General features: G+C 42.1%; 2 protein-coding genes across 2 annotated transcripts in view; both read right to left on the reverse strand.

Annotated features, from left to right (window-relative positions):
* The window catches only part of LOC122826283 (sodium-coupled neutral amino acid transporter 2-like), an 85,354-nt gene that overhangs the window by 40,028 nt on the left and 19,713 nt on the right, over window positions 1–25,613 (reverse strand). The window lies entirely within an intron of this gene.
* LOC122826282 (sodium-coupled neutral amino acid transporter 2-like) overlaps window positions 1–25,613 on the reverse strand; it is a 41,058-nt gene that overhangs the window by 11,547 nt on the left and 3,898 nt on the right. The window contains exons 2-24 of the mRNA XM_044107941.1: window positions 18,513–18,593; window positions 18,398–18,422; window positions 18,293–18,308; window positions 17,770–17,851; window positions 17,603–17,681; window positions 17,451–17,523; window positions 17,230–17,368; window positions 15,858–15,938; window positions 15,743–15,767; window positions 15,635–15,653; window positions 15,106–15,187; window positions 14,939–15,017; window positions 14,787–14,859; window positions 14,566–14,704; window positions 13,189–13,269; window positions 13,074–13,098; window positions 12,967–12,985; window positions 12,445–12,526; window positions 12,278–12,356; window positions 12,126–12,198; window positions 11,905–12,043; window positions 11,731–11,812; window positions 11,534–11,649 (exon numbers count right to left, since the gene is read on the reverse strand). Coding sequence (XP_043963876.1) covers window positions 11,534–11,649; window positions 11,731–11,812; window positions 11,905–12,043; window positions 12,126–12,198; window positions 12,278–12,356; window positions 12,445–12,526; window positions 12,967–12,985; window positions 13,074–13,098; window positions 13,189–13,269; window positions 14,566–14,704; window positions 14,787–14,859; window positions 14,939–15,017; window positions 15,106–15,187; window positions 15,635–15,653; window positions 15,743–15,767; window positions 15,858–15,938; window positions 17,230–17,368; window positions 17,451–17,523; window positions 17,603–17,681; window positions 17,770–17,851; window positions 18,293–18,308; window positions 18,398–18,422; window positions 18,513–18,586 — 1,682 coding nt within the window. The 5' untranslated portion in view covers window positions 18,587–18,593. The remainder of the gene's footprint in view (window positions 1–11,533; window positions 11,650–11,730; window positions 11,813–11,904; window positions 12,044–12,125; window positions 12,199–12,277; window positions 12,357–12,444; window positions 12,527–12,966; window positions 12,986–13,073; window positions 13,099–13,188; window positions 13,270–14,565; window positions 14,705–14,786; window positions 14,860–14,938; window positions 15,018–15,105; window positions 15,188–15,634; window positions 15,654–15,742; window positions 15,768–15,857; window positions 15,939–17,229; window positions 17,369–17,450; window positions 17,524–17,602; window positions 17,682–17,769; window positions 17,852–18,292; window positions 18,309–18,397; window positions 18,423–18,512; window positions 18,594–25,613) is intronic.

Genomic DNA, 25,613 nt, shown 5'->3' on the forward strand with positions numbered 1-25,613 from the left:
TACATACAGGTGAGCAATAATGGTGCCCAATGGAATAGCTGTTTGCTTTAATGACTCATTTCTCAGCAGCACCAGAAAGCTGTTCTTATCTAGCATCTTAGAGAACAGTACCGTGGGCTGGACCAATACACTTGGTGGAAGAGCAGGTGAGGCAGCACGTTCAGTTATTAGTATGGCGTCTCCTACTGTTTTATTCTCTTTGACTTTACAAATGGCAATGTGTTCTGTGCCAGCAGGGATGATTAGTGGGCCTGGCCCTGTCCACTTTACATCAGCCACAGGTAAGTCTTTAATATCTTTTGCAAGCTGTGGTTTATGGGCAGGTAAAGAACTTTGTTCCTGCACTTGGACTCTGGCTGAGTGGACTTGCTCTGAGCCTTTCACTTCTGGGTTCAAGTTGATAGGCTGAATCCCTTTGACATTTGTGCCGACCAAGACTGGTACGGTCTCAGAACAACGTGGGTCAGGACACACTAAAGCCAGAACAGGAACCGACTTGAGTTTTTCAGACTTGGACTGCCTAGGGAGCTCCAGATCAATGTGGATGTATCCTTTGTATGGGTAACCACTCTTTGATTCACTGAGGCCCCATATGGATAGACCAGTAACCGGGTGGAGTGGGACATGTGACAAGTGTTCTGAGTAAAAGCTGTCAAAGATGATGGTTATTTGGGACCCACTGTCCATCAGAGCAGTGCAAATCTTGCCATTGATTTTCACTTCGGCAAGGGAAGGAGGTCCAATTAGTCCCTCTGGTAAGCCACTGGTCTCTGCCATGATAGCGCTTCTCTTTACATCCACATTGGTAGGTTTTGTTCTTGGGTTGCTGTTTTGTTTCTGGTTTGTTCTTTGTTTTCTTTGCACCTGTATCAACTTTTGTATTACTTTAGGGTAGTTCTCTGGGGCTGTGCATTTAGTTGCAAAATGCCCATCCTCCCCACACCGGTAGCAGAAAAAATCACTCGAGTCCCTTGGTGTGAAAGGTCTTTGGGATACTGAATTTGACTTGACTTCATTGTGATGTGACATTGTAGTGGAGCTGTAACTGGGCCGAAGAGACATAACAGAAACTTGCTCTCGGAGCTCTCTAACTTCTTCTCTCAAAGCTCGCATGCTTTTATCTTCTACTGTCACTTTCGGTGGGTTGACTGTTAGCTCAGAAGTGGCAGCAGCAGTGCTTGGCGTGAATGATGAGATAGTTAGTTCACTCACTTGCGTGCGGAGCCCTTGTATTTCGGCTTTCAGATCCATCACCTCTTTGTCTGGCACTGCAATGGTACTTTTAGCATACACAGCTTTGGGAGGTTGTAATCTACGACGGGAAGCTTCGTGTTCCTCTTCATGCCGTATTTCATTCAACAACTGTAGAAATGGAGGGGGATTTTGCCGGCGTTCTCTCAGTCGAAGATTTAACATCATTAGATCTGATCGAGTGCCACCTTTAATGAGCTGGTCAATACGTGCTTGGTTGGCGGTAGCTGACTGCAGGCCCCCCTTTTTAACAACTTTATTGAGAACTCGCTCCATGCGCCTCAGAAATTCAGAGAGTTTCTCATTCGGTTGCTGACATAGCTGTCTGAATGTGAAGTACAGGTCTTCTCCAGTTTCAGGCGTGCCAAACGTGCTCTCCAATATTTCGAGGTACTCCATAGCTGTCGCATCATGATTGTTGAACCGAACGGCCTGCAATATTTCCAGAGCTGGACCCTTCACACTTTCCATAACTCTCATTTTCATTTCTCTTTCAGGTCGATCAGACTCTTCTATCATAAGCCTGGCTTGTTCAATCCAGTTCTCCAATGTCTCCTCCCCTGGAGGAGTGGGTTGCACTCCAGAGAAAGTGCGTAGACGTCGGTAAGGGCTACCCTCACTGCTTGAACGAGGATTTGTCATTTGAAGGACTTCACCTACTGCTCTTATAATGGCTTCAGGGGTGGATGTTCTAAATGGGGAATCTTGACCCGAGTCAACAAATGGGTTACATCCATTTCCAGAGTTCTGTGGTTCATTTTCCTCTTCAGAAGGTCCAAAGATTCTCCATGGCTCATCTGAGCCCTCTGGCAAGACATCCAATGGACAGGCTTTTGCATTGACTTTCTGCCTACACTCACACAGCACAGTTAAACGTTGAGTCTGCGGATCATACATCCTGCCTCTCACTTTAACCCGACCAAGTGCTTTAATTGACTGCAGAGTTTCTTCAATGGCATTCACCTCTACCTCTTCTGGGACATCCTTAACCAATATGGCATACTCTGGGTCAATACCTTCGCCCTTACACCAGTGCCTCAACTGAGCCATCCCCATGACCTTTACTATAGTTCTCTGTAGGATTAGTGCTTAGTTAGGTTAGGTTAAGCAAACTGAGCAAGTTTAAACTAGGTTTTTTGTTTTTTTTTATTTCAGACTAGAAATATTTTATTTTATTTTATTTATTTATTTATTTATTTTTTTACATATCCCCGTACGGGCCACCACTTTATGTAGCACCTTAAACCACTCTATGAGGAAAACTAAAATGGTGGGTGCTTGGGTTCGACATCAATAAGGTACACCTTTATGTAGGTAATACCACTGACCTGGTTTGTAACAAATATGACCCAGAGAAATAGAAATTCAGGCAAAATTACTCAGCTTCACTTTATTAACTATGGTGACAGGGAAACCTCACTGTTAATCACCAATTGAACTGTAAGCTGTAAACACTTTTAAGATTTAGGAAAACAAAACAAAAAAAAAACAGAAAACCACATATACTTTTCACATAAGGCAGCACATAAGGCAGGCCCACTAAACCCTTAATGTTCACAAGCAATGTCCAAGCTAGTATATCGTCCTGAACAGTCAGTTCTACTCACGACCTCCAAATGGTGGTGGAGAAATGGGAAAAAACCCGGGAAAACCCAACGTTGCAGGCCTGTGACCAATGAGGAGCAGACGTTGAAATCCCAGAGGGAGGACGAAGGAAAGAAACAATTTGAGAGCGGTGCAATTCGGGGAAAACATAGGAAACGCTGAAATGCCTCCTCCTCTCAACTCAAGAGGCGGCTCAACGGCTGCCGAGGACCGTGGCGCCAAAGCGTTAGCCCACTTAGCTTAGCAAGTCCGTCGCAACCACTTGCTCCGGTCCCCTTGGCTCGTCCCTCCAGCGCCAACTGAACTCCTTCAACTTCTCCCGACTTCCGTGCGCTCGTCCTGTTGTCTCTGTTGTCTCTCCTTTTCGTCTGTCTTTTTTCTTTCTTATTTATTCCTCTTTTTGTTATTGTTTTTTCTCTCTCCTCGTCCGCCTCCGTTCTCCACTATTACCACTCTCTCTTCTGCTCCCGCCTCCTCCTCCTCTCCACCAATCCCCATCCCGCACCGGACAAACTGTCCCCACTGCCAATGAAAATGGTGAGATCAGAGAATGCGCAGTGCAGCTTACGTCACACTGCTTCTTTCAGTTACAATATTTACACAATAGCTCACTAACAAACAATAGTTTTAATCATCAACTAAGATAATTACTCAATAGTGACCTTTATATTATTCAACTATTAAGGTGAAGGAAAATACCAATGTATTTCTTTCAGAAAGAAGAATACTAAACACTTAGTTGTTTGAGTAAACAGTAATTTACTTTTAATATACTTGTATCTTATTTTGAACTATGTAAAATTAACCTTAACAAATAGGAACTACCATAGCCTCAGTTTATCACTGGGCTACATCTTCCCCCTTCTAGAAGGTTTTGATGTCCCCATCAAAATTAACGAGAGACAACTAACAGAGGACAGTTTTGATGAAAACTCGGCCTAGAACATGTTTCACACATGGCCATGGGGTGGCACCAGAAGGTATGGCAAAACTGGCTTCTAGGGACTTGGTAGATTCCACTTCCCACCAACACTCCATGGCTGAAGACTGTCACCGGTTGGTCAGAAGGCTTTCCGAGTTCATCGTAGCTCAACCGAACTACAGGTCGGGCAACTCTCTGTGATCTTTTAGCAGGAATCTGTGGTGGATAGAGGTCTGTTTCCTCCACTGGATCAAGGGTTGGATCAGGAATAGCAGTAACGTCTGAATAGGTACTAGAAACTGCCTCCAGTTCTCCCAAATCCTGGACTGATCTTGTTTTATCACTTTCACTGATAGTGAGCCCAGATATTCTGTTGGACAACTCTGGATGAGTCAGTAGTCCATCCAAATCGACACCCTGTGGCTTGGGTAAGAATACTTCCTCGTACTCTGATTCTGGGTACATTTCCTCTTCATTGTTGAAAGACTTTAGGAGTCCGCCCACCTTTTGTTGCGCTCTTGTTCTGCATCTTTCTGGTGGTTCTGTGCCACTGTCATCTAATGGAAGTCTCACAAGGTATCCAATAGGCAACAAGTGATTCCGATGAACCGTCTTCTCTGCACCCCCACCTCGTTCAGGTTTAATCTTGTAAACGGGGAGATTGGGCAATTTCTCCACAATAAAATAGGGTATGGGTCTCCATTTGGCTTTCAGCTTTTGTTTTCCTGTAACACCAAAGTTTTTCAGTAGAACTCTGTCCCCTTTTTCCAGAACTTGTTCTTTCACATGCTTATCGTGTGCTGCTTTGTTCCGTTTATGACTCTTGTCAGCTGTCTCTGTCGCCAAGTCATAAGCTCTCTCGAGATCTTTCTTCAGTTTGGTGACATACTGATGATAGGAGACAGACTTTTGACTTTCATCCGACACACTGAAACATATGTCTATAGGTACCTCTCGTCCAAACATTAACAAGTAGGGCGAGTACCCTGTTGCCTCATTTTGAGTGCAGTTGTAGGCGTGAACCAACTGACTTATCTTTTGACTCCACTTGTTTTTTTGCTTTGGATCAAGGGTTCCGAGCATTGACAGAAGTGTACGGTTGAATCTTTCGGGCTGTGGATCTCCTTGCGGATGATAGGGAGACGTTCTTGACTTACGAATCCCAAGCATCTTCAAGAGATCTCGGATCAGTCTGCTTTCAAAATCCCTCCCTTGGTCTGAATGTATTCTTACTGGGAGTCCATAATGGACAAAGTAACGCTCACAAAGGATCTTTGCCACCGTGGCAGCTGTTTGGTCCTTAGCTGGGAAAGCTTGGGCATATCACGTAAAATGATCTGTCACTACTAGGATGTTGGAAAACCCCTGTGAGTCCGACTCAAGTGACAAAAAATCAATGCACACAAGGTCAAGAGGGCCTTGACTAGTTATCTGTTTTAAGGGAGCAGCTCGCTGTGGAAGTGCTTTACGAGTGACGCATCTTCCACAGTTTTTTACATATTGCTCAACCTCAGCTCCCATCTTGGGCCAATAGAACCTGTCACGGATGAGTCCGACAGTTTTCTCCACTCCCAGGTGCCCAGACTCATCATGGAGTGATTTTAACACCATGGAGACATGTTCTTTAGGGAGCACTATCTGATAAATTTCCATGGAGGGTCTCTTAACTTTTCTGTAGAGCAAACCATCTTTGATGACCAGTCTACTCGCCTCCCTGTTTAGCAAATTAGCCATAGTGTTATCCCCTGGTGAGAATGGTATACCCTGGCAAAGTGAACGCTTGATGGGAGCGATTGCTGGGTCTGCATCCTGTGCTTGGATGATGTCGTTGTGGCTAAGTCGCATCAAGCAACCCAGATCGAGGTGAACTGGATAAGCGTAGCAGACAGGTATGCCATCAGGGGAGACTCCTAGAGACTCTGCTATTGTGATTGTCTCATCGCAAACTGTCTGTGAGTCGACCTGCTTACACAGTGCTTTGACACTTTCAGGCGGCATAGTTTGCCAGTCTTCATCTTCTGCTGGTAAGGGGTTTCGTGATAGCGCATCAGCGTCGATGTTGTGAGCCCCTAACCTATACTGCAATGTGAAATTGTATGTTGAAAGGGCAGAGAGCCATCGATGACCAGTGGCATTGAGCCTGGCTGTTGTAAGAATATATGTCAACGGATTGTTATCCGTTTGCACTTTAAACTGAGCTCCATACAAATAGTCATGGAATTTGTCAACTACAGCCCACTTTAGAGCCAAAAACTCAAGCTGGTGCACCGGATAGTTTTTTTCAGATGCACTCAGCTTCCGGCTAGCAAAAGCCACAGGCCTCAATCCTTCAGGGTATTCTTGATTCAGAACGGCACCCAGGCCATGCAAACTGGCGTCTATGTGGAGGGTATAGGGTTTGGTTGGGTCGGCAAACGCCAGTACCGGTGCATTTGTGAGGCAGTGAATGATCTGGTGAAAGGCCTCACTGCACGACTGATCCCATCGACTGCCAAAAGGCTCGTTAACCTTGTAGTAGGTTTTGCATGTCCCCTGACTAGATTTACTTCTCTTTTGGGTGGGGGGATAGCCTTTGCATAGTTCCGTAAGAGGTCGGACGATGATGGAATAGTTCTTTATGAATCGCCGATAGTAGCCACAAAATCCAAGGAACGACTGCAGAGAGGAGAGATCGGTTGGCTGCTTCCACCGGGTTACAGCTTCCACTTTTTTGGGGTCAGTAGCAATGCCATGCTCAGAGACAATATGGCCAACATAGGTAACTTGTGAACAACAAAACTGACACTTGTCAAGGGACAGCTTTAGTCCAGCCTCCTCAAGGCGTGCTATGACCTTAAGCAGCCTCTCTTCATGCTCTTCAAGGGTTCTGCCAAACACAATCAGATCGTCCAGGTACACTATGACCTCCAGCAGATGCATATCTCCTACCGCTTTCTCCATCAGCCTTTGGAATGTCGCAGGAGCCCTGTTATCCCCTCGGCATCCGTTCAAACTGATAGAACCCCAGAGGACATATAAAGGCTGTCTTTTCCTTGTCCTCTTCAGCCATAGGGATCTGATAGTAGCCATGGAGGTCTAAGACAGAAAACCACTTGCTGCCCGTCAGACAGTCTAAGGCATCATTGATCCGGGGCACAGTGTACTGGTCCGGGGTGGTTCTGCGATTCAAGGTTCTATAGTCGACACACATCCGCAGTTGACCATTCTTTTTCCGGGCAAGGACAATGGGTGAAGCGTAGGGGCTTCTTGATTCCTTTATGATGCCTGCTGCAAGCAGCCCTTGAAGATGGCGCCTGAGGTCATCTAAATCGGCAGGAGCTATGCGGCGGGAACGCTCCCGGAAAGGTGTACTGTCAGTCAGACGGATATGATGTTCCACACCCTTGGCCAAACCTACATCCCATTCATCAGTGGAAAACACATTGGAATGCTGTGACAGCTGGTGCTGTAGTCGTTCTTTCCATTCTCTGCTGATTGAGATATCTCCAAAATGGAACAAAGAAGGGTCAATGGGTGGAACAGCATTGACCTTCCTTCCTGGGGCATCCATCACCATGTCAACTACATACAGGTGAGCAATAATGGTGCCCAATGGAATAGCTGTTTGCTTTAATGACTCATTTCTCAGCAGCACCAGAAAGCTGTTCTTATCTAGCATCTTAGAGAACAGTACCGTGGGCTGGACCAATACACTTGGTGGAAGAGCAGGTGAGGCAGCACGTTCAGTTATTAGTATGCCGTCTCCTACTGTTTTATTCTCTTTGACTTTACAAATGGCAATGTGTTCTGTGCCAGCAGGAATGATTAGTGGGCCTGGCCCTGTCCACTTTACATCAGCCACAGGTAAGTCTTTAATATCTTTTGCAAGCTGTGGTTTATGGGCAGGTAAAGAACTTTGTTCCTGCACTTGGACTCTGGCTGAGTGGACTTGCTCTGAGCCTTTCACTTCTGGGTTCAAGTTGATAGGCTGAATCCCTTTGACATTTGTGCCGACCAAGACTGGTACGGTCTCAGAACAACGTGGGTCAGGACACACTAAAGCCAGAACAGGAACCGAATTGATTTTTTCAGACTTGGACTGCCTAGGGAGCTCCAGATCAATGTGGATGTATCCTTTGTATGGGTAACCACTCTTTGATTCACTGAGGCCCCATATGGATAGACCAGTAACCGGGTGGAGTGGGACATGTGACAAGTGTTCTGAGTAAAAGCTGTCAAAGATGATGGTTATTTGGGACCCACTGTCCATCAGAGCAGTGCAAATCTTGCCATTGATTTTCACTTCGGCAAGGGAAGGAGGTCCAATTAGTCCCTCTGGTAAGCCACTGGTCTCTGCCATGATAGCGCTTCTCTTTACATCCACATTGGTAGGTTTTGTTCTTGGGTTGCTGTTTTGTTTCTGGTTTGTTCTTTGTTTTCTTTGCACCTGTATCAACTTTTGTATTACTTTAGGGTAGTTCTCTGGGGCTGTGCATTTAGTTGCAAAATGCCCATCCTCCCACACCGTAGCAGAAAAATCACTTGAGTCCCGTGGTGTGTATGGTCTTTGGGATTATGAATTTGACTTGAATTAATTGTGATGTGACATTGTAGTGGATATGTTAAAGGTCCTAAGAGACATAACAGAAACTTGCTCTCGGAGCTCTCTAACTTCTTCTCTCAAAGCTCGCATGCTTTTATCTTCTACTGTCACTTTCGGTGGGTTGACTGTTAGCTCAGAAGTGGCAGCAGCAGTGCTTGGCGTGAATGATGAGATAGTTAGTTCACTCACTTGCGTGCGGAGCCCTTGTATTTCGGCTTTCAGATCCATCACCTCTTTGTCTGGCACTGCAATGGTACTTTTAGCATACACAGCTTTGGGAGGTTGTAATCTACGACGGGAAGCTTCGTGTTCCTCTTCATGCCGTATTTCATTCAACAACTGTAGAAATGGAGGGGGATTTTGCCGGCGTTCTCTCAGTCGAAGATTTAACATCATTAGATCTGATCGAGTGCCACCTTTAATGAGCTGGTCAATACGTGCTTGGTTGGCGGTAGCTGACTGCAGGCCCCCCTTTTTAACAACTTTATTGAGAACTCGCTCCATTCGCCTCAGAAATTCAGAGAGTTTCTCATTGGGTTGCTGATATAGCTGTCTGAATGTGAAGTACAGGTCTTCTCCAGTTTCAGGCGTGCCAAACGTGCTCTCCAATATTTCGAGGTACTCCATAGCTGTCGCATCATGGTTGTTGAACCGAACGGCCTGCAATATTTCCAGAGCTGGACCCTTCACACTTTCCATAACTCTCATTTTCATTTCTCTCTCAGGTCGATCAGACTCTTCTATCATAAGCCTGGCTTGTTCAATCCAGTTCTCCAATGTCTCCTCCCCTGGAGGAGTGGGTTGCACTCCAGAGAAAGTGCGTAGACGTCGGTAAGGGCTACCCTCACTGCTTGAACGAGGATTTGTCATTTGAAGGACTTCACCTACTGCTCTTATAATGGCTTCAGGGGTGGATGTTCTAAATGGGGAATCTTGACCCGAGTCAACAAATGGGTTACATCCATTTCCAGAGTTCTGTGGTTCATTTTCCTCTTCAGAAGGTCCAAAGATTCTCCATGGCTCATCTGAGCCCTCTGGCAAGACATCCAATGGACAGGCTTTTGCATTGACTTTCTGCCTACACTCACACAGCACAGTTAAACGTTGAGTCTGCGGATCATACATCCTGCCTCTCACTTTAACCCGACCAAGTGCTTTAATTGACTGCAGAGTTTCTTCAATGGCATTCACCTCTACCTCTTCTGGGACATCCTTAACCAATATGGCATACTCTGGGTCAATACCTTCGCCCTTACACCAGTGCCTCAACTGAGCCATCCCCATGACCTTTACTATAGTTCTCTGTAGGATTAGTGCTTAGTTAGGTTAGGTTAAGCAAACTGAGCAAGTTTAAACTAGTTTTTTTTTTTTTTTTTTTATTTCTCTGGGTCAGACTAGAAATATTTTATTTTATTTTATTTATTTATTTATTTATTTTTTTACATATCCCCGTACGGGCCACCACTTTATGTAGCACCTTAAACCACTCTATGAGAAAAACTAAAATGGTGGGTGCTTGGGTTCGACATCAATAAGGTACACCTTTATGTAGGTAATACCACTGACCTGGTTTGTAACAAATATGACCCAGAGAAATAGAAATTCAGGCAAAATTACTCAGCTTCACTTTATTAACTATGGTGACAGGGAAACCTCACTGTTAATCACCAATTGAACTGTAAGCTGTAAACACTTTTAAGATTTAGGAAAACAAAACAAAAAAAAAACAGAAAACCACATATACTTTTCACATAAGGCAGCACATAAGGCAGGCCCACTAAACACTTAATGTTCACAAGCAATGTCCAAGCTAGTATATCGTCCTGAACAGTCAGTTCTACTCACGACCTCCAAATGGTGGTGGAGAAAGGGGAAAAAACCCGGGAAAACCCAACGTTGCAGGCCTGTGACCAATGAGGAGTAGACATTGAAATCCCAGAGGGAGGACGAAGGAAAGAAACAATTTGAGAGCGGTGCAATTCGGGGAAAACATAGGAAACGCTGAAATGCCTCCCTCCTCTCAACTCCGCAGCGGCTCAACGGCTGTCAACTGCCGCGGGGACCGTGGCGCTAAAGCGTTAGCCCACTTAGCTTAGCCCGAAGTCCGTCGCAACCACTTGCTCCGGTCCCCTCTTGGCTCGTCCCTCCAGCGTCAACTGAACTCCTTCAACTTCTCCCGACTTCCGTGCGCTCTCGTCCTGTTGTCTCTCCTTTTCGTCTGTCTTTTTTCTTTCTTATTTATTCCTCTTTTTGTTATTGTTTTTTCTCTCTCCTCGTCCGCCTCCGTTCTCCACCCTTCCCACTCTCCCTTCTGCTCCCGCCTCCTTCTCCTCTCCACCAATCCCCATCCCGCACCGGACAAACTGTCCCCACTGCCAATGAAAATGGTGAGATCAGAGAATGCGCAGTGCAGCTTACGTCACACTGCTTCTTTCAGTTACAATATTTACACAATAGCTCACTAACAAACAGTAGTTTTAATCATCAAATAAGATAATTACTCAATAGTGACCTTTATATTATTCAACTATTAAGGTGAAGGAAAATACCAATGTATTTCTTTCAGAAAGAAGAATACTAAACACTTAGTTGTTTGAGTAAACAGTAATTTACTTTTAATATACTTGTATCTTATTTTGAACTATGTAAAATTAACCTTAACAAATAGTAACTACCATAGCCTCAGTTTATCACTGGGCTACACTAATATTTAATTGTAAGCTATTTTCTAATGGTAACATCAACAATGTGTCTCCACTGATAAGGTTGAACTGAAGACGAGATTGTTTAATGGTTACAACAGTACAAAAAAAACTGTGAGTAATTTGTGTGGTCCACTGTTGTCTGGAAAACTCTGAAGGATTTTAAAGCTTATAACTTATGCTGGAGTTGCTTGGAACACACACACACACACGCATGCACACACGCACACACCCACACACACACACACACACACACTGTATTACTGATATCTTTTCCAGATGGTCTTTTACAGAAGTTTAGACAAACAGGTTCAGGTTGCCGGTAACATCACATTACTGCAGATGTGAGTTTTTTCTTCTATGTTTGCAAGTCAATATGAACAGAATAGTTCAAAATTTCCTGCTGAGCTTAGGAATATCAGCCTGAGACCTGAAAACAACACCTGTCTGAATGAAAAGAAAAGTGCTTACACAAACAGAGCGATGCCGGTGTTGGCCATAGCGTAGGACAGACCCAGAATGCCGCTGCCCATGATGGCATTGCCCAGGTTGAAGACGGACATGCCGAAGGAGGCACTGCCCTGGTGCTGAAGAGGAGAAGACAGAATTTAAAAAAAAAAATAGCAGAAAAAAAAACTGCATTGTGGAATAAATAAACCTGAACTTACGTATTCAGTTTCATACTTCTTCTTGCTTGGGTTGTGATCAGAGAGGAAGTTGTGACTCTCTGGATCTGCATCTGGGTATTGCCTTTAATAGAAGAAAGAGACGTGTTAAATGAGCCGACATGTCAAAACTTTTTTTTGGTTTGTTTGTGAAGACATGTTCAAGACAAGCCTCACCCATTGAGAGGAAACTTCTTGGGAAAGTCAGAGTACGCAAAGTCGTTGCTGTTGGAACTGCAGCTCTTGTCGTCTCGAGGAGCGTTCAGACATTTCATCTCAGTTCTAGAACAGGCCTGTATGCTCCTGATCAGTGGCACTGACAATAATAAATTATTATTATTTAGCTGTGTGTTTTCAATGCTGAAACAGACAAGTGATATCACATTGGCAAGACTAACCAGGGATGTCACTGCTCATGATTTTATTGCCCAGGTTTATGTGATTCCTCCCACTAGATGGATCAACCTGATACTGTAAGAGAAACTACAAGATAGTCAGGAATACCAGAGGGAAAAGTAATAACAGGTGAAATCTAAACTACACATCTTACCTGTTCAATTTCTTTCTCTTTGCTTGGGTTTTGGTTTTGAGGGGAGATTTGACTTCCTGCATCTAAATTATAGCTTTGGCTTTAAGAAGAGAGAATTTTATGTTAAATTGCATTGCCAGGATGTTCAGTTTTGTCTCTTTGTCAGCACAGGTTAAGGTAAGCCTCACCCATCCAGAGGAGGATCTGTCTTGAAATCGAGAGGCATCTCTTTGCTTCTATCAGAGTTGCAGCTCCAGTTGCTGTTTCCATCTTAAGCAGTGTGAGAATATTTCATGTCAGTTTCAGCATCTAATCAAATCAAACTTTATTTGTATAGCACATTTCAGCAGCAAGGCATTTCAAAGTGCTTTACATCAAATCAAACACAAAAAATACAATGCAACATAGAATCAACAATAAAAATAATATCAACTCAGATTCCGTCAATAAATTTGCAATTGATTACGTTTCGGATACAGCTCTAAACAAGTGGGTTTTTAGTTGAGATTTAAAGGAAGCCAGTGTTTCAGCTGTTTTACAGTTTTCTGGAAGTTTGTTCCAGATTTTTCATCAGATCGCTCTCACTGGATAGAGAGGCTAAAACTGGTAAAACTTTAAATCAGACTTATTTTCTGGCAATATTTAGACAGATGTGTGCTAACACAAATTTGGTGATACCATTGTTGGCCATAGACAGAAACGAAACCTACCACTAGAAGAACTGTCCTGCTGTTCAGGAAAAAAAAACAACACAAAATGATCAGGGAACAAGAAAATAAGTGACTGCAGAATTATTCATAAAGATTTCGTAACTTACAGATTTTGCGTTATATTTCTTCTTGCTTGATGGAGCAGAAAGCTTTGTGTTAATTGAGTTGACAATATTTAAAAGGTTTCTTTGGTGTGTTTGGGAGGAGTTATAATGAACTCACCCATCCAGAAGTTCCTCATTGTAAAGGAACTCATCACTGTTGGAGCTGTAGCTGTCTTCATCAGCATATGGCATTTTAGAGCTGAAAAGACAACAAGGATATGGTGGATATTATAATTCATTCTGTTTATGTATAATCTTTCTTTAGTAAAAACAGTGGCTTTCAGAGCATTCTTTTAAATCCACAACCAATCCGCAGTCCAGGACAGGACTATCATCCTCTAACTTGTCGTGTAATATGAGGTCTGCAGCACCAGACAGTCATGTGGATCACCTGGACACTGGGTAAATCCTCAAGACTATATGACAAGTCTTTTTTACCAAGACAATATGGATCATATTCTAAATATATGCATATTTTTTTGAGATACCTCGTCTGGGTCAGATCATTTAGGACATTGGTGTACTTGCTGTTATTCATTTTGCTCTGTTTTGAACCAGAGAAATCCACACCCTGACCATTATCTGCATGTCGCGCATCATCCAGATCACATATCTACTACTATTTTTAAAAAGCGTATCAGACTATAAAGGTATTAAATCACAAACGGATGTCAGTTGGGAATCATGTCAAAGAAGATCTGGGCATATATTGGAGAATTTGTTTGTTGCAGACCTTAATGCAAAAGTACGGTGGCCCTGAGGTGCAAACCACTATAACATTAATGAAGCACAATTACAACTTAGAAAAGCACTACAACATTAGCAAAACGGAAAGGGTATGTCCCAGTTGGAGACCTGAGAGATCACTGATTGGACGACAGTGCTTTTGAACCGGAAGTTATCGCTGGAATGTGTCGGCCCGTTGTTGTGATACGTCACAGCGTCCGCCATATTGAAAATGGCTTATCTACCAGCAAGCTAATAAAAGTAAATAGACCGAACTTCATAAAGTACCGTTCTGCAAAGTATTTCAAGTTAATGAATGCCACTGACACAATCTCTCACACATTATTATATATAGGAATGAAAAAGGACGTTTCAAACTTTTTGATGTAATTATTTCATTGTTTTGGGGAACAATAATTACATCAAAAGTACTGTCGTCCAATTAGCGATCTCTCAGGTCTCCAACTGGGACATACCCTTAATGTTGTACTGCTTTTGTCAGTGGTTTGCACCACAGGGCCACCGTACCAAAGACCTTAGATCTCCGTTTTTTCATGTAGGCTACACACACAGAAACACAGTTTTCTCAAATCTCCTCTTCGGTCTGAGTTTTTATAAATAGTAGCTCTTAGTGATTAGTGATTTAGTATTAATCAGAGTTTTATGTGGATAAAATGCCAAAACGCAAAAATTTTTATTTGTTTATAACCCTAACATGTTCCGAGCATGTTAGGTTTGTTTGTGAAGACATGTTCAAGACGAGCCTCACCCATTGAGAGGAAACTTCTTGGGAAAGTCAGAGTACGCAAAGTCGTTGCTGTTGGAACTGCAGCTCTTGTCGTCTCGAGGAGCGTTCAGACATTTCATCTCAGTTCTAGAACCGGCCTGATTGTTCCTGATCAGTGAGTCTGACAATAATAAATTATTATTAATTAGCTGTGTGTTTTCAATGCTGAAACAGACATGTGATGTCACATTGGCAAGACTAACCAGGGATGTCACTGCTCATGATTTTATTGCCCAGGTTTATGTGATTCCTCCCACTAGATGGATCAACCTGATACTGTAAGAGAAACTACAAGATAGTCAGGTATTCCAGAAGGAAAAGTAATAACAGGTGAAATCTAAACCACACATCTTACCTGTTCAATTTCTTTCTCTTTGCTTGGGTTTTGGTTTTGGGGGGAGATTTGACTTCCTGCATCTAAATTATAGCTTTGGCTTTAAGAAGAGAGAATTTTATGTTAAATTGCATTGCCAGGATGTTCAGTTTTGTCTCTTTGTCAGCACAGGTTAAGGTAAGCCTCACCCATCCAGAGGAGGATCTGTCTTGAAATCGAGAGGCATCTCTTTGCTTCTATCAGAGTTGCAGCTCCAGTTGCTGTTTCCATCTTAAGCAGTGTGAGAATATTTCATGTCAGTTTCAGCATCTAATCAAATCAAATCAAACTTTATTTGTATAGCACATTTCAGCAGCAAAGCATTTCAAAGTGCTTTACATCAAATCAAACACAAAAAATACAATGCAACATAGAATCAACAATAAAAATAATATCAACTCAGATTCCGTCAATAAATTTGCAATTGATTACGTTTCGGATACAGCTCTAAACAAGTGGGTTTTTAGTTGAGATTTAAAGGAAGCCAGTGTTTCAGCTGTTTTACAGTTTTCTGGAAGTTTGTTCCAGATTTTTCATCAGACTGCTCTCACTGGATAGAGAGGCTAAAACTGGTAAAACTTTAAATCAGACTTATTTTTTGGCAATATTTAGACAGATGTGTGCTAAGGGTTAGGGTTAGTGATACCATTGTTGGCCATAGACAGAAACGAAACCTACCACTAGAAGATCTGTCCTGCTGTTCAGGAAAAAAAAAACAACACAAAATGATCAGGGAACAAGAAAATAAGTGACTGCAGAATTATTCATAAAGATTTCGTAACTTACAGATTTTGCGTTATATTTCTTCTTGCTTGATGGAGCAGAAAGCTTTGTGTTAATTGAGTTGACAATATTTAAAAGGTTTCTTTGGTGTGTTTGGGAGGAGTTATAATGAACTCACCCATCCAGAAGTTCCTCATTGTAAAGGAACTCATCACTGTTGGAGCTGTAGCTGTCTTCATCAGCATATGGCATTTTAGAGCTGAAAAGACAACAAGGATATGGTGGATATTATAATTCATTCTGTTTATGTATAATCTTTCTTTAGTAAAAACAGTGGCTTTCAGAGCATTCTTTTAAATCCACAACCAATCCGCAGTCCAGGACAGGACTATCATCCTCTAATTTGTCGTGTAATATGAGGTCTGCAGCACCAGACAGTCATGTGGATCACCTGGACACTGGGTAAATCCTCAAGACTATATGACAAGTCTTTTTTACCAAGACAATATGGATCATATTCTAAATATATGCATATTTTTTTGAGATACCTCGTCTGGGTCAGATCATTTAGGACATTGGTGTACTTGCTGTTATTCATTTTGCTCTGTTTTGAACCAGAGAAATCCACACCCTGACCATTATCTGCATGTCGCGCATCATCCAGATCACATATCTACTACTATTTTTAAAATGCGTATCAGACTATAAAGGTATTAAATCACAAATGGATGTCAGTTGGGAATCATATCAAAGAAGATCTGGGCATATAATTGAGCATTTGTTTGTTGCAGACCTTAACGCAAAAGTACGGTGGCCCTGAGGTGCAAATCACTATAACATTAATGAAGCACAATTATAAATTAGAAAAGCACTACAACATTAACAAAACGGAAAGGGTATGTCCCAGTTGGAGACCTGAGAGATCACTGATTGGACGACAGTGCTTTTGAACCGGAAGTTATCGCTGGAACGTGTCGGCCCGTTGTTGTGATACGTCATAGCGTCCGCCATATTGAAAATGGCTTATCTACCAGCAAGCTAATAAAAGTAAATAGACCGAACTTCATAAAGTACCGTTCTGCAAAGTATTTCAAGATAATGAATGCCACTGACACAATCTCTCACACATTATTATATATAGGAATGAAAAAGGACGTTTCAAACTTTTTGATGTAATTATTTCATTGTTTTGGGGAACAATAATTACATCAAAAGTACTGTCGTCCAATTAGCGATCTCTCAGGTCTCCAACTGGGACATACCCTTAATGTTGTACTGCTTTTGTCAGTGGTTTGCACCACAGGGCCACCGTACCAAAGACCTTAGATCTCCGTTTTTTCATGTACACACACAGAAACACAGTTTTCTCAAATCTCCTCTTCTGTCTGAGTTTTTATAAATAGTAGCTCTTAGTGATTAGTGATTTAGTATTAATCAGAGTTTTATGTGGATAAAATGCCAAAACGCAAAAATTTTTATTTGTTTATAACCCTAACATGTTCCGAGCATGTTAGGTTTGTTTGTGAAGACATGTTCAAGACGAGCCTCACCCATTGAGAGGAAACTTCTTGGGAAAGTCAGAGTACGCAAAGTCGTTGCTGTTGGAACTGCAGCTCTTGTCGTCTCGAGGAGCGTTCAGACATTTCATCTCAGTTCTAGAACCGGCCTGATTGTTCCTGATCAGTGGCACTGACAATAATAAATTATTATTATTTAGCTGTGTGTTTTCAATGCTGAAACAGACAAGTGATATCACATTGGCAAGACTAACCAGGGATGTCACTGCTCATGATTTTATTGCCCAGGTTTATGTGATTCCTCCCACTAGATGGATCAACCTGATACTGTAAGAGAAACTACAAGATAGTCAGGAATACCAGAGGGAAAAGTAATAACAGGTGAAATCTAAACTACACATCTTACCTGTTCAATTTCTTTCTCTTTGCTTGGGTTTTGGTTTTGGGGGGAGATTTGACTTCCTGCATCTAAATTATAGCTTTGGCTTTAAGAAGAGAGAATTTTATGTTAAATTGCATTGCCAGGATGTTCAGTTTTGTCTCTTTGTCAGCACAGGTTAAGGTAAGCCTCACCCATCCAGAGGAGGATCTGTCTTGAAATCGAGAGGCATCTCTTTGCTTCTATCAGAGTTGCAGCTCCAGTTGCTGTTTCCATCTTAAGCAGTGTGAGAATATTTCATGTCAGTTTCAGCATCTAATCAAATCAAACTTTATTTATATAGCACATTTCAGCAGCAAGGCATTTCAAAGTGCTTTACATCAAATCAAACACAAAAAATACAATGCAACATAGAATCAACATTAAAAATAATATCAACTCAGATTCCGTCAATAAATTTGCAATTGATTACGTTTCGGATACAGCTCTAAACAAGTGGGTTTTTAGTTGAGATTTAAAGGAAGCCAGTGTTTCAGCTGTTTTACAGTTTTCTGGAAGTTTGTTCCAGATTTTTTCATCAGACTGCTCTCACTGGATAGAGAGGCTAAGACTGGTAAAACTTTAAATCAGACTTATTTTTTGGCAATATTTAGACAAATGTGTGCCAACACAAATTTGGTGATACCATTGTTGGCCATAGACAGAAATGAAACCTACCACTAGAAGAACTGTCCTGTTGTTCAGGAAAAAAAAAACACAAAATGGTCAGGGAACAAGAAAATAGGTGACTGCAGAATTATTCATAAAGATTTCATAACTTACAGATTTTGCGTTATATTTCTTCTTGCTTGATGGAGCAGAAAGTTTTGTGTTAATTGAGTTGACAATATGTAAAAGGTTTCTTTGGTGTGTTTGGGAGGAGTTATAATGAACTCACCCATCCAGAAGTTCCTCATTGTAAAGGAAGTTATCACTGTTGGAGCTGTAGCTGTCTTCATCAGCATATGGCATTTTAGAGCTGAAAAGACAACAAGGATATGGTGGATATTATAATTCATTCTGTTTATGTATAATCTTTCTTTAGTAAAAACAGTGGCTTTCAGAGCATTATTTTAAATCCACAACCAATCCACAGTCCAGGACAGGACTATCTTCCTCTAATTTGTCGTGTAATATGAGGTCTGCAGCACCAGACAGTCATGTGGATCGCCTGGACACTGGGTAAATCCTCAAGACTATACGACAAGTCTTTTTTACCAAGACAATATGGATCATATCCTAAATATATGCATATTTTTTCGAGATACCTCGTCTGGGTCAGATCATTTAGGACATTGGTGTACTTGCTGTTATTCATTTTGCTCTGTTTTGAACCAGAGAAATCCACACCCTGACCATTATCTGCATGTCGCGCATCATCCAGATCACATATCTACTACTATTTTTAAAATGCGTATCAGACTATAAAGGTATTAAATCACAAATGGATGTCAGTTGGGAATCATATCAAAGAAGATCTGGGCATATAATTGAGCATTTGTTTGTTGCAGACCTTAACGCAAAAGACCTTAGGCCTCCGTTTTTTCCATGTACACACTAGGGGTTGAACCAATTAGTCGACTAGTCAACTCTAGGACATCTCACGAGTTTTTACATTTCATGTCGACTAGTCGCAGTCATGTGATTGCCGGTGGTGACAGCCTGTGCTGATCTGACAGCACAGTATACGTCACAAGACACAAGAAAAATAAGTTAATACATTAGTTTAAATGATATGTAGATGGATGCATATTTGTGGTTTTACAGTGTTTTTAAAAGGAGATGGAGTTGCAGCTGCAGTCAACTACAAAACACGAGCCGTCTAAAACTCGCCCCCTTCCCGCTAAGGATGTCACTTAGCCGGCTCGCGAATGTCTTTGTCACGACGATCTAACTAATACATTATGATGTTATGTTGCTGATTAAATAAAGATCTGTGGTGTTAAGGAAAAATCATTATTTTTAGTTCTTAATACAGCTAATCTTACCCCATGTGTAAAAGGTATATTGAACATTCTTATTTTGAACAAATTTCTTAATTTTGAACAGGTTTGTGTTAAGGATTTAAAACTAAACTATTCGATTGGTAAGTATTTTTAAAAAAACAGGAAATAAATGCAGATCAAAGGGGATCTTTCAGTTGGGCTCCTCTTGTGCAACAAGAGGTCAGGAGGCCGTAAAATCAGCATCTCCGGGAGACGGAAACCGGTTTGGTTCACAGAACATCAAAGGTCTTCCAGAACCACATCTGGCATGGTTTAAACTAAATACAACATAGAATGTTGAGATCATTAACATTTAATTTCTAAGACATTTTTCTAAGTATTAATAGCAAGTTTTTTAACCAAAGTGTATTATCTAAGTTTAGAATAGTGAATGATGAATGTATTTGAAAATTGTACTATCTGGGACAATATCTGAACCAAATGGAAATTGTTTGAATGAAAATGTGTTGTTTAGTATCATAAAATTGTTCAGGATTTATGTGATAAGGCAAAGATTCAAATCTTTGGAGATGCTGAGTGCAGATGAGCAAAAACTAGGTTTTGTGAATGTAATCTTTCCTTAAACCAAATTACTGAGTTTAACTTTGTCAAGGAGACACTCCAAAATTCACAGGTATATGTGAAGTCTTATGTTAAGGTTCCATTTGCTCAGGTGGCCCTAGAGGCCCATGGGGCCAGGATACAGCTTCTTGTTCTTTTGTCCTACCAGAGACAAAAGTGGCCTTTGATCTTGGCGTGAAATTAAGGGAAGGTCTAAGTTTTTCTGGGTGCCCGAGGTGGCTCCTGGTTGGTCAAAACAGAGGTACGCCTTTCGGAATACATTAAAAGTTAAGACACACCTCCAGAATAAAAAGTCCCCAGTAATAATAATTCAGATAGCTGCCCTATTCTTACTTTTTTGGCATCAGCTTTCTCCAAAGACATGTCTTTGCCTCTTTCACTATCTTCCTTTTCTATTTCTTTTGTCTCAGGTAAAGAATGTATATTTCTGTAACTCTGCAGTTTTCTTGTTAATTCATACGTTGCTTGTTTTGAGAATTAAACTCTGTGACGTCATCACGCATCGTCGTTCCTTATTGCTACACGCTGCTCGCCGGGAGGACCCGGGAAATAGGAAGAGAGAGCCAAGCTGTTTCCAAAATTAAGCTAACGTAGAAATTCTTCCTTTAATAGTGGTAATGCCATCTAAAAGATGTGCGTTTCCTTTTGAATGTTGGTTTCCCAGCAACTTATTATTTATCATAAACTATCCCGATGTTTTGTTGTTTCACTTGTTGCTGTTCTGTGTAAATGCCGTATTTTTCCGTGAAAACGGGTAATAAAGCCTGTACGTTACTCCAAAGCTTTGCGTCTTGCGTTGCTATGACGTCACAACGACTAGTCAACTCGACATCGACTCGACTTTTATCATGTTGACGTTGACTAGAAAATATCTTAAATCGTTCAATCTGCTGAGTCAGCAGAGCTTCCTGCCGCGCATCGGGCGGAGGAGAAGCAGGTGGTTTCGTTGAATTCAGCTGTAACCAAACGGGATCCGTTCATAACAAGTTTGGCTTGTGATGTTCCAAAAGCACCATGTAGTCAGTGTGATAATTTGACTCCTATAGTAACTATCCAGAGATCATCAGCATCAGCCGGTGTTTAGAAAAAAAAAGTCAGACCCGACTTTGTGCAACAAACTTTTCCCCGCTGCTCACGAAGAATGATCTGTTTATTGCTCTTTTAATTCTCCATAATAGACTTAGTAAAAGCAGGAGAAGGGGAGTGAGTGTGTGTGTGTGTGTGGGTGAGGGGGGGGGGGGGGATTGGGTCAATATTTGCCGTGAAAATAGCTAATAAAGCCTCCAAGTAGTTGTGAAGGGTTTTTGCGCTTACGTCACTATGACGTCACCACGACTAGTCGACATCGACTCGACTATTATCATGATGTAGTCGACCTTAAAAAATATGCAGTCGTTCAACCAGTGACGTGCGGTCAGGGTAGGCAGGTGAGGCAGTGCCTCACCAGCCATCATGGAAAGAAAGAAAATATATAATCATAAAGTAATTTAAATTGTTATATTCATCCGGTGGTTTGTACTAAAAATATTTATTTTTCATGTAGCTTCACCAATTTCGATTTTTATTTGTTCAAAATCGCTGAATTTTCTTATTTTCCCATTCAAATGCTTGGAAGCGATGCCGGTGAGGCAGCAGCGAGCTCTGCCTCACCTTGGATTGCGCAACCCCTGGCTCTGCGCTGGCTGCTAAGCGGAGAGAGCATGTTGCTGTACGGCGTCAATAAAATGGTTTAAACAAATTTAATATGTGAACTTATTTCCAATAATTTAGCTTATGTATATAATGTACAGTGCTTTTTGTCACCAACTGTGTTTGTGTAACGTGTTTCGTGTAATGAGCGATTATAAACGGCAGAGAACAGGTTCGAGGTGAGGCAGGCAGTTCTCTTGCCTCATGGCAGGGGGCGCTCAAGATCCCAGACGTTCGTCTTGTTCACTCCTCAACTGCCGAGTAAGTGACAGCGAGCTAGGCTAAACGATTCGGGAAGCAAGTCAAGTGCAGCGATAGATTATAATAGAGATAGTGATTTTTTTCCTCTCGCTTATCCCGACTTTTGACATTTATTTTGTTTTGTTTTTTAAGGAAATGTGTGTTTTGTGAGCTACAGTTTGTATGTGTAAGGATGCAGAAGTGAAACATAACCTGTAAACTGCTGTCAATCTATGCATCTATTTGCAAATCTGATTCTGATGACGTCAGTGCCTCACCAGCTATGAACCTCACCGCACGTCACTGCGTTCAACCCCTAGTACAAACTATAGGCGACTATCAAATAAAGTCGCTGAGCGGCTGAATGGGGAAATCTTGTTGACGCGCCAGCTGATCAACACTCCAAGGCAGGATGCAGTTAAAAAGGGTTTTATTTTATCAACATCCAAAAACAGAAAAGTGTCCAAAAGGCATGGCTAAAAATAAACGGATCCGACAGTAATCAAGGAGGCGGCGCGGCCTCGACGGCGGTGGCGGTCAGCAAAAGTAAAACCTCCCCCATCCCCCACTCATTTCCCACCAGGTGCACAACAGGTGATCTATAATTTCTAATAACCCCACGTGATCCCACGCTCCGCCTGTCCACAACATTCCGGCCCCTAATTATTACATCATTACACAGTAATAATTACATGTATAACACCATAACACAAGATATATACTACATTAAACACACATTGAGACAACACATTCAAAAAGTCCATGAAAGTCATTTTCTCCATTTTCTTCAAAATTGCCCGTCCAATAGTCAGTCAGTCATAGGCCAGAGGTTACCAGCACTTAGCCTAAACAGTCAGTCTGCGATGTACATCTAGTTGTAGTAAAGTCAAGTCAAAAGGTCAAGTCAAAAGTTGAGTTAAGTCAAATGTGTTGTTTTCATTGTTCGGAGGTCTCTTGAAGAAGGCATATCTTTGTAATGGGTCTACATAAGTGGCTGGTTGGGGTCTTAATCTTGACCTGACGTACAAGTCCATTTTTGTCTGGCACAGTTTCTGTGATTCTGCCCATGATCCAGGAACCACGAGGTGCAGAGTCATCCATTATAAGGACCACATCTCCAGGAACGAAGTTGTGGCTAATCTTCATCCACTTTTGACGTTGTTGAAGTTGAGGCAGATATTCTTTAATCCATCTCTTCCAGAACAGATCAGATATATATTGGACCTGTTTCCATCGTTTCCGTGCGTAAACATCATCCTTCTGAAATAAGCTTTGAATCTCAAAATCCAATCCATCACTCTGAGAAGACGAGTCCAAGTTGAAGCACGATGAATCAAAAACGTCAAAGGATGATCATCATCTTGTGCAGGGAAAGCACCAATAAAAGACACTTTGACTTCAGGGTTTACAGGCCAATCTTTCTCTGCCTGTGTAAGAATGCAGGACCAGATAACCATGTAGTATTATGTAGAAATGATTCTACCTTCATACCCCTGGAGGCAATGTCTGCGGGGTTATTTGTTGTATTCACAAATCTCCGCTGGGAGACACCAGAAGCCCTGAGAATCTCTGACACTCGATTCGTCACAAAAACACGGAACCTGGAAGTCTTGTTATTGAGGTATTTCAATACAGAAGTGCTGTCTGTCCAAAACACTGAATCTAGGAGAAGCCTTAGTTCTTTTCTCCACAGTATGTCCATGCGAACCGCCAACACAGCCGCCGTCAACTCCATACGGGGAATTGTGACTGATTTTAAAGGTGCCACCCTGGACTTCCCCATTATGAAGGAACTGTGCATTTGGGAAAAACTGTTCTGCAGCAGGAGGTAGGTAACAACACCATACCCCTTCTCACTCGCATCCGCAAAATGGTGTAACTGAGCGGTGATTACTTTCCCAAAATCAGTAGATTTCAAACATCTTTTGATGCTGATGTTGTCCAACAGCTGCAATTCTTCCAGCCAGCTTTTCCACTCTTGAGCAACTGCTTCTGGAATAGCATCATCCCATCCTATTCCCTTCTGACACAGGTCTTGAAGGATTCTTTTAGCTATGAAAATGACAGGAGCTAAGAAACCCAAGGGGTCATAGAAGGTGCTAACAGTGGCAAGGATCCCTCTTCGGGTCAAGGGTCTGTTTGGGATGGATATGCAGAACTTGAACGCATCTGACTGTAGACACCACCATACTCCCAATACTTGTTCAACAGGCAAGATGTCACTATCAAGATCTAGGCTTTTAACCTCTTTGGCTCTTTCTTCCTCTGGTATTGCTGCCAAGACGCTGCGACTATTACTTATCCACTTTGTTAAGTGGAAGCCACCTTTGGCGCAGATGAGTCTAAGGTCTGAATAAAGAGATATAGCTTCCTCTTCAGTGTCTATTGAGACAAGACAGTCATCCACATAGAAACTATACAAAATGGTATCAATCACCTGCTGGCTGAAATCTGCTTTGTTGTCTTCTGCACATTTCCGCAGAGCATAGTTAGCACAACTTGGAAATGATGTTGCTCCAAATAAATGAACACCCATGCGGTACTCCTGCATGCTCTGATTGAAGTCACCACCAGGCCACCACAGAAACCTCAATAGGTCTGCATCTTCCTTTGGCACATAAACCCGATGGAACATGGCTTCAATGTCAGACATCAAAACAACAGGCTCTTTTCTGAACCTAGTCAGCACGCCAACCAGGCTATTTGTTAAATCGGGGCCACTCAGGATCTGTGCATTGAGAGAAATGCCTTGGAATGACACGGCACAATCAAAGACGACCCGAATCTTTCCCTTGGTAGGATGGTACACCCCATGGTGAGGGATATACCAAACCTTTCCATCACTGCGCTCCAAGTCTGTGATTGGCACTCTTTTTGCATAACCTTTGGATAGAAGATCTTCCATGAAGGCAATGTAGTCTTTGTGGAAGTCTTTATCTCTGATTAACCTTTTCTTTAAGCTTAAAGCACGTTGTTCAGCAATTATGCGGTTATCAGGCATTCTAAAGTCTCGGTCTCTCAAAGGCAATGCAATGTTGTAATGTCCGTCAAGTAAGGTTACTGTCTTACTTGTCAACTCCAAAAACTTGGAGTCTTCCTTCGACAGCCCCATCTGCTCCTCATGGCTGTTCTCAGGAAAATCCATCTTGAATTGTTGTTTCCATAGGTTATCCAGTGTAACAGCAGAAATTCTGTTCATGGTGACAGTTGACAGACCATCCGTTCTTTCCCAAAATTCTCGGTCAATCGGGCCATTCACTGTCCAGCCGAGCACAGTTTTAGTGGCAAAAGGTCCATCACCTTCGCTTCTAATGACCTCCAAAGGTTCTAGAGCTCTGGGCATGTTCATGCCAATCAAAAGCTCCACCTGTGCTTTGATCTCTGGCAAATAAACATGCTTCATGTGTGGCCAGATATCCAGATCTTGTTGCTTTGGGATGTTACTCAGGTCTACAGGCATTTTGTGCTGAGTAAAGAGGTCAGGCATGTCATAATACATGTCG

This window comes from Gambusia affinis, linkage group LG23 (genome assembly GCF_019740435.1).
Source record: "Gambusia affinis linkage group LG23, SWU_Gaff_1.0, whole genome shotgun sequence".
Lineage (NCBI taxonomy): Eukaryota > Metazoa > Chordata > Actinopteri > Cyprinodontiformes > Poeciliidae > Gambusia > Gambusia affinis.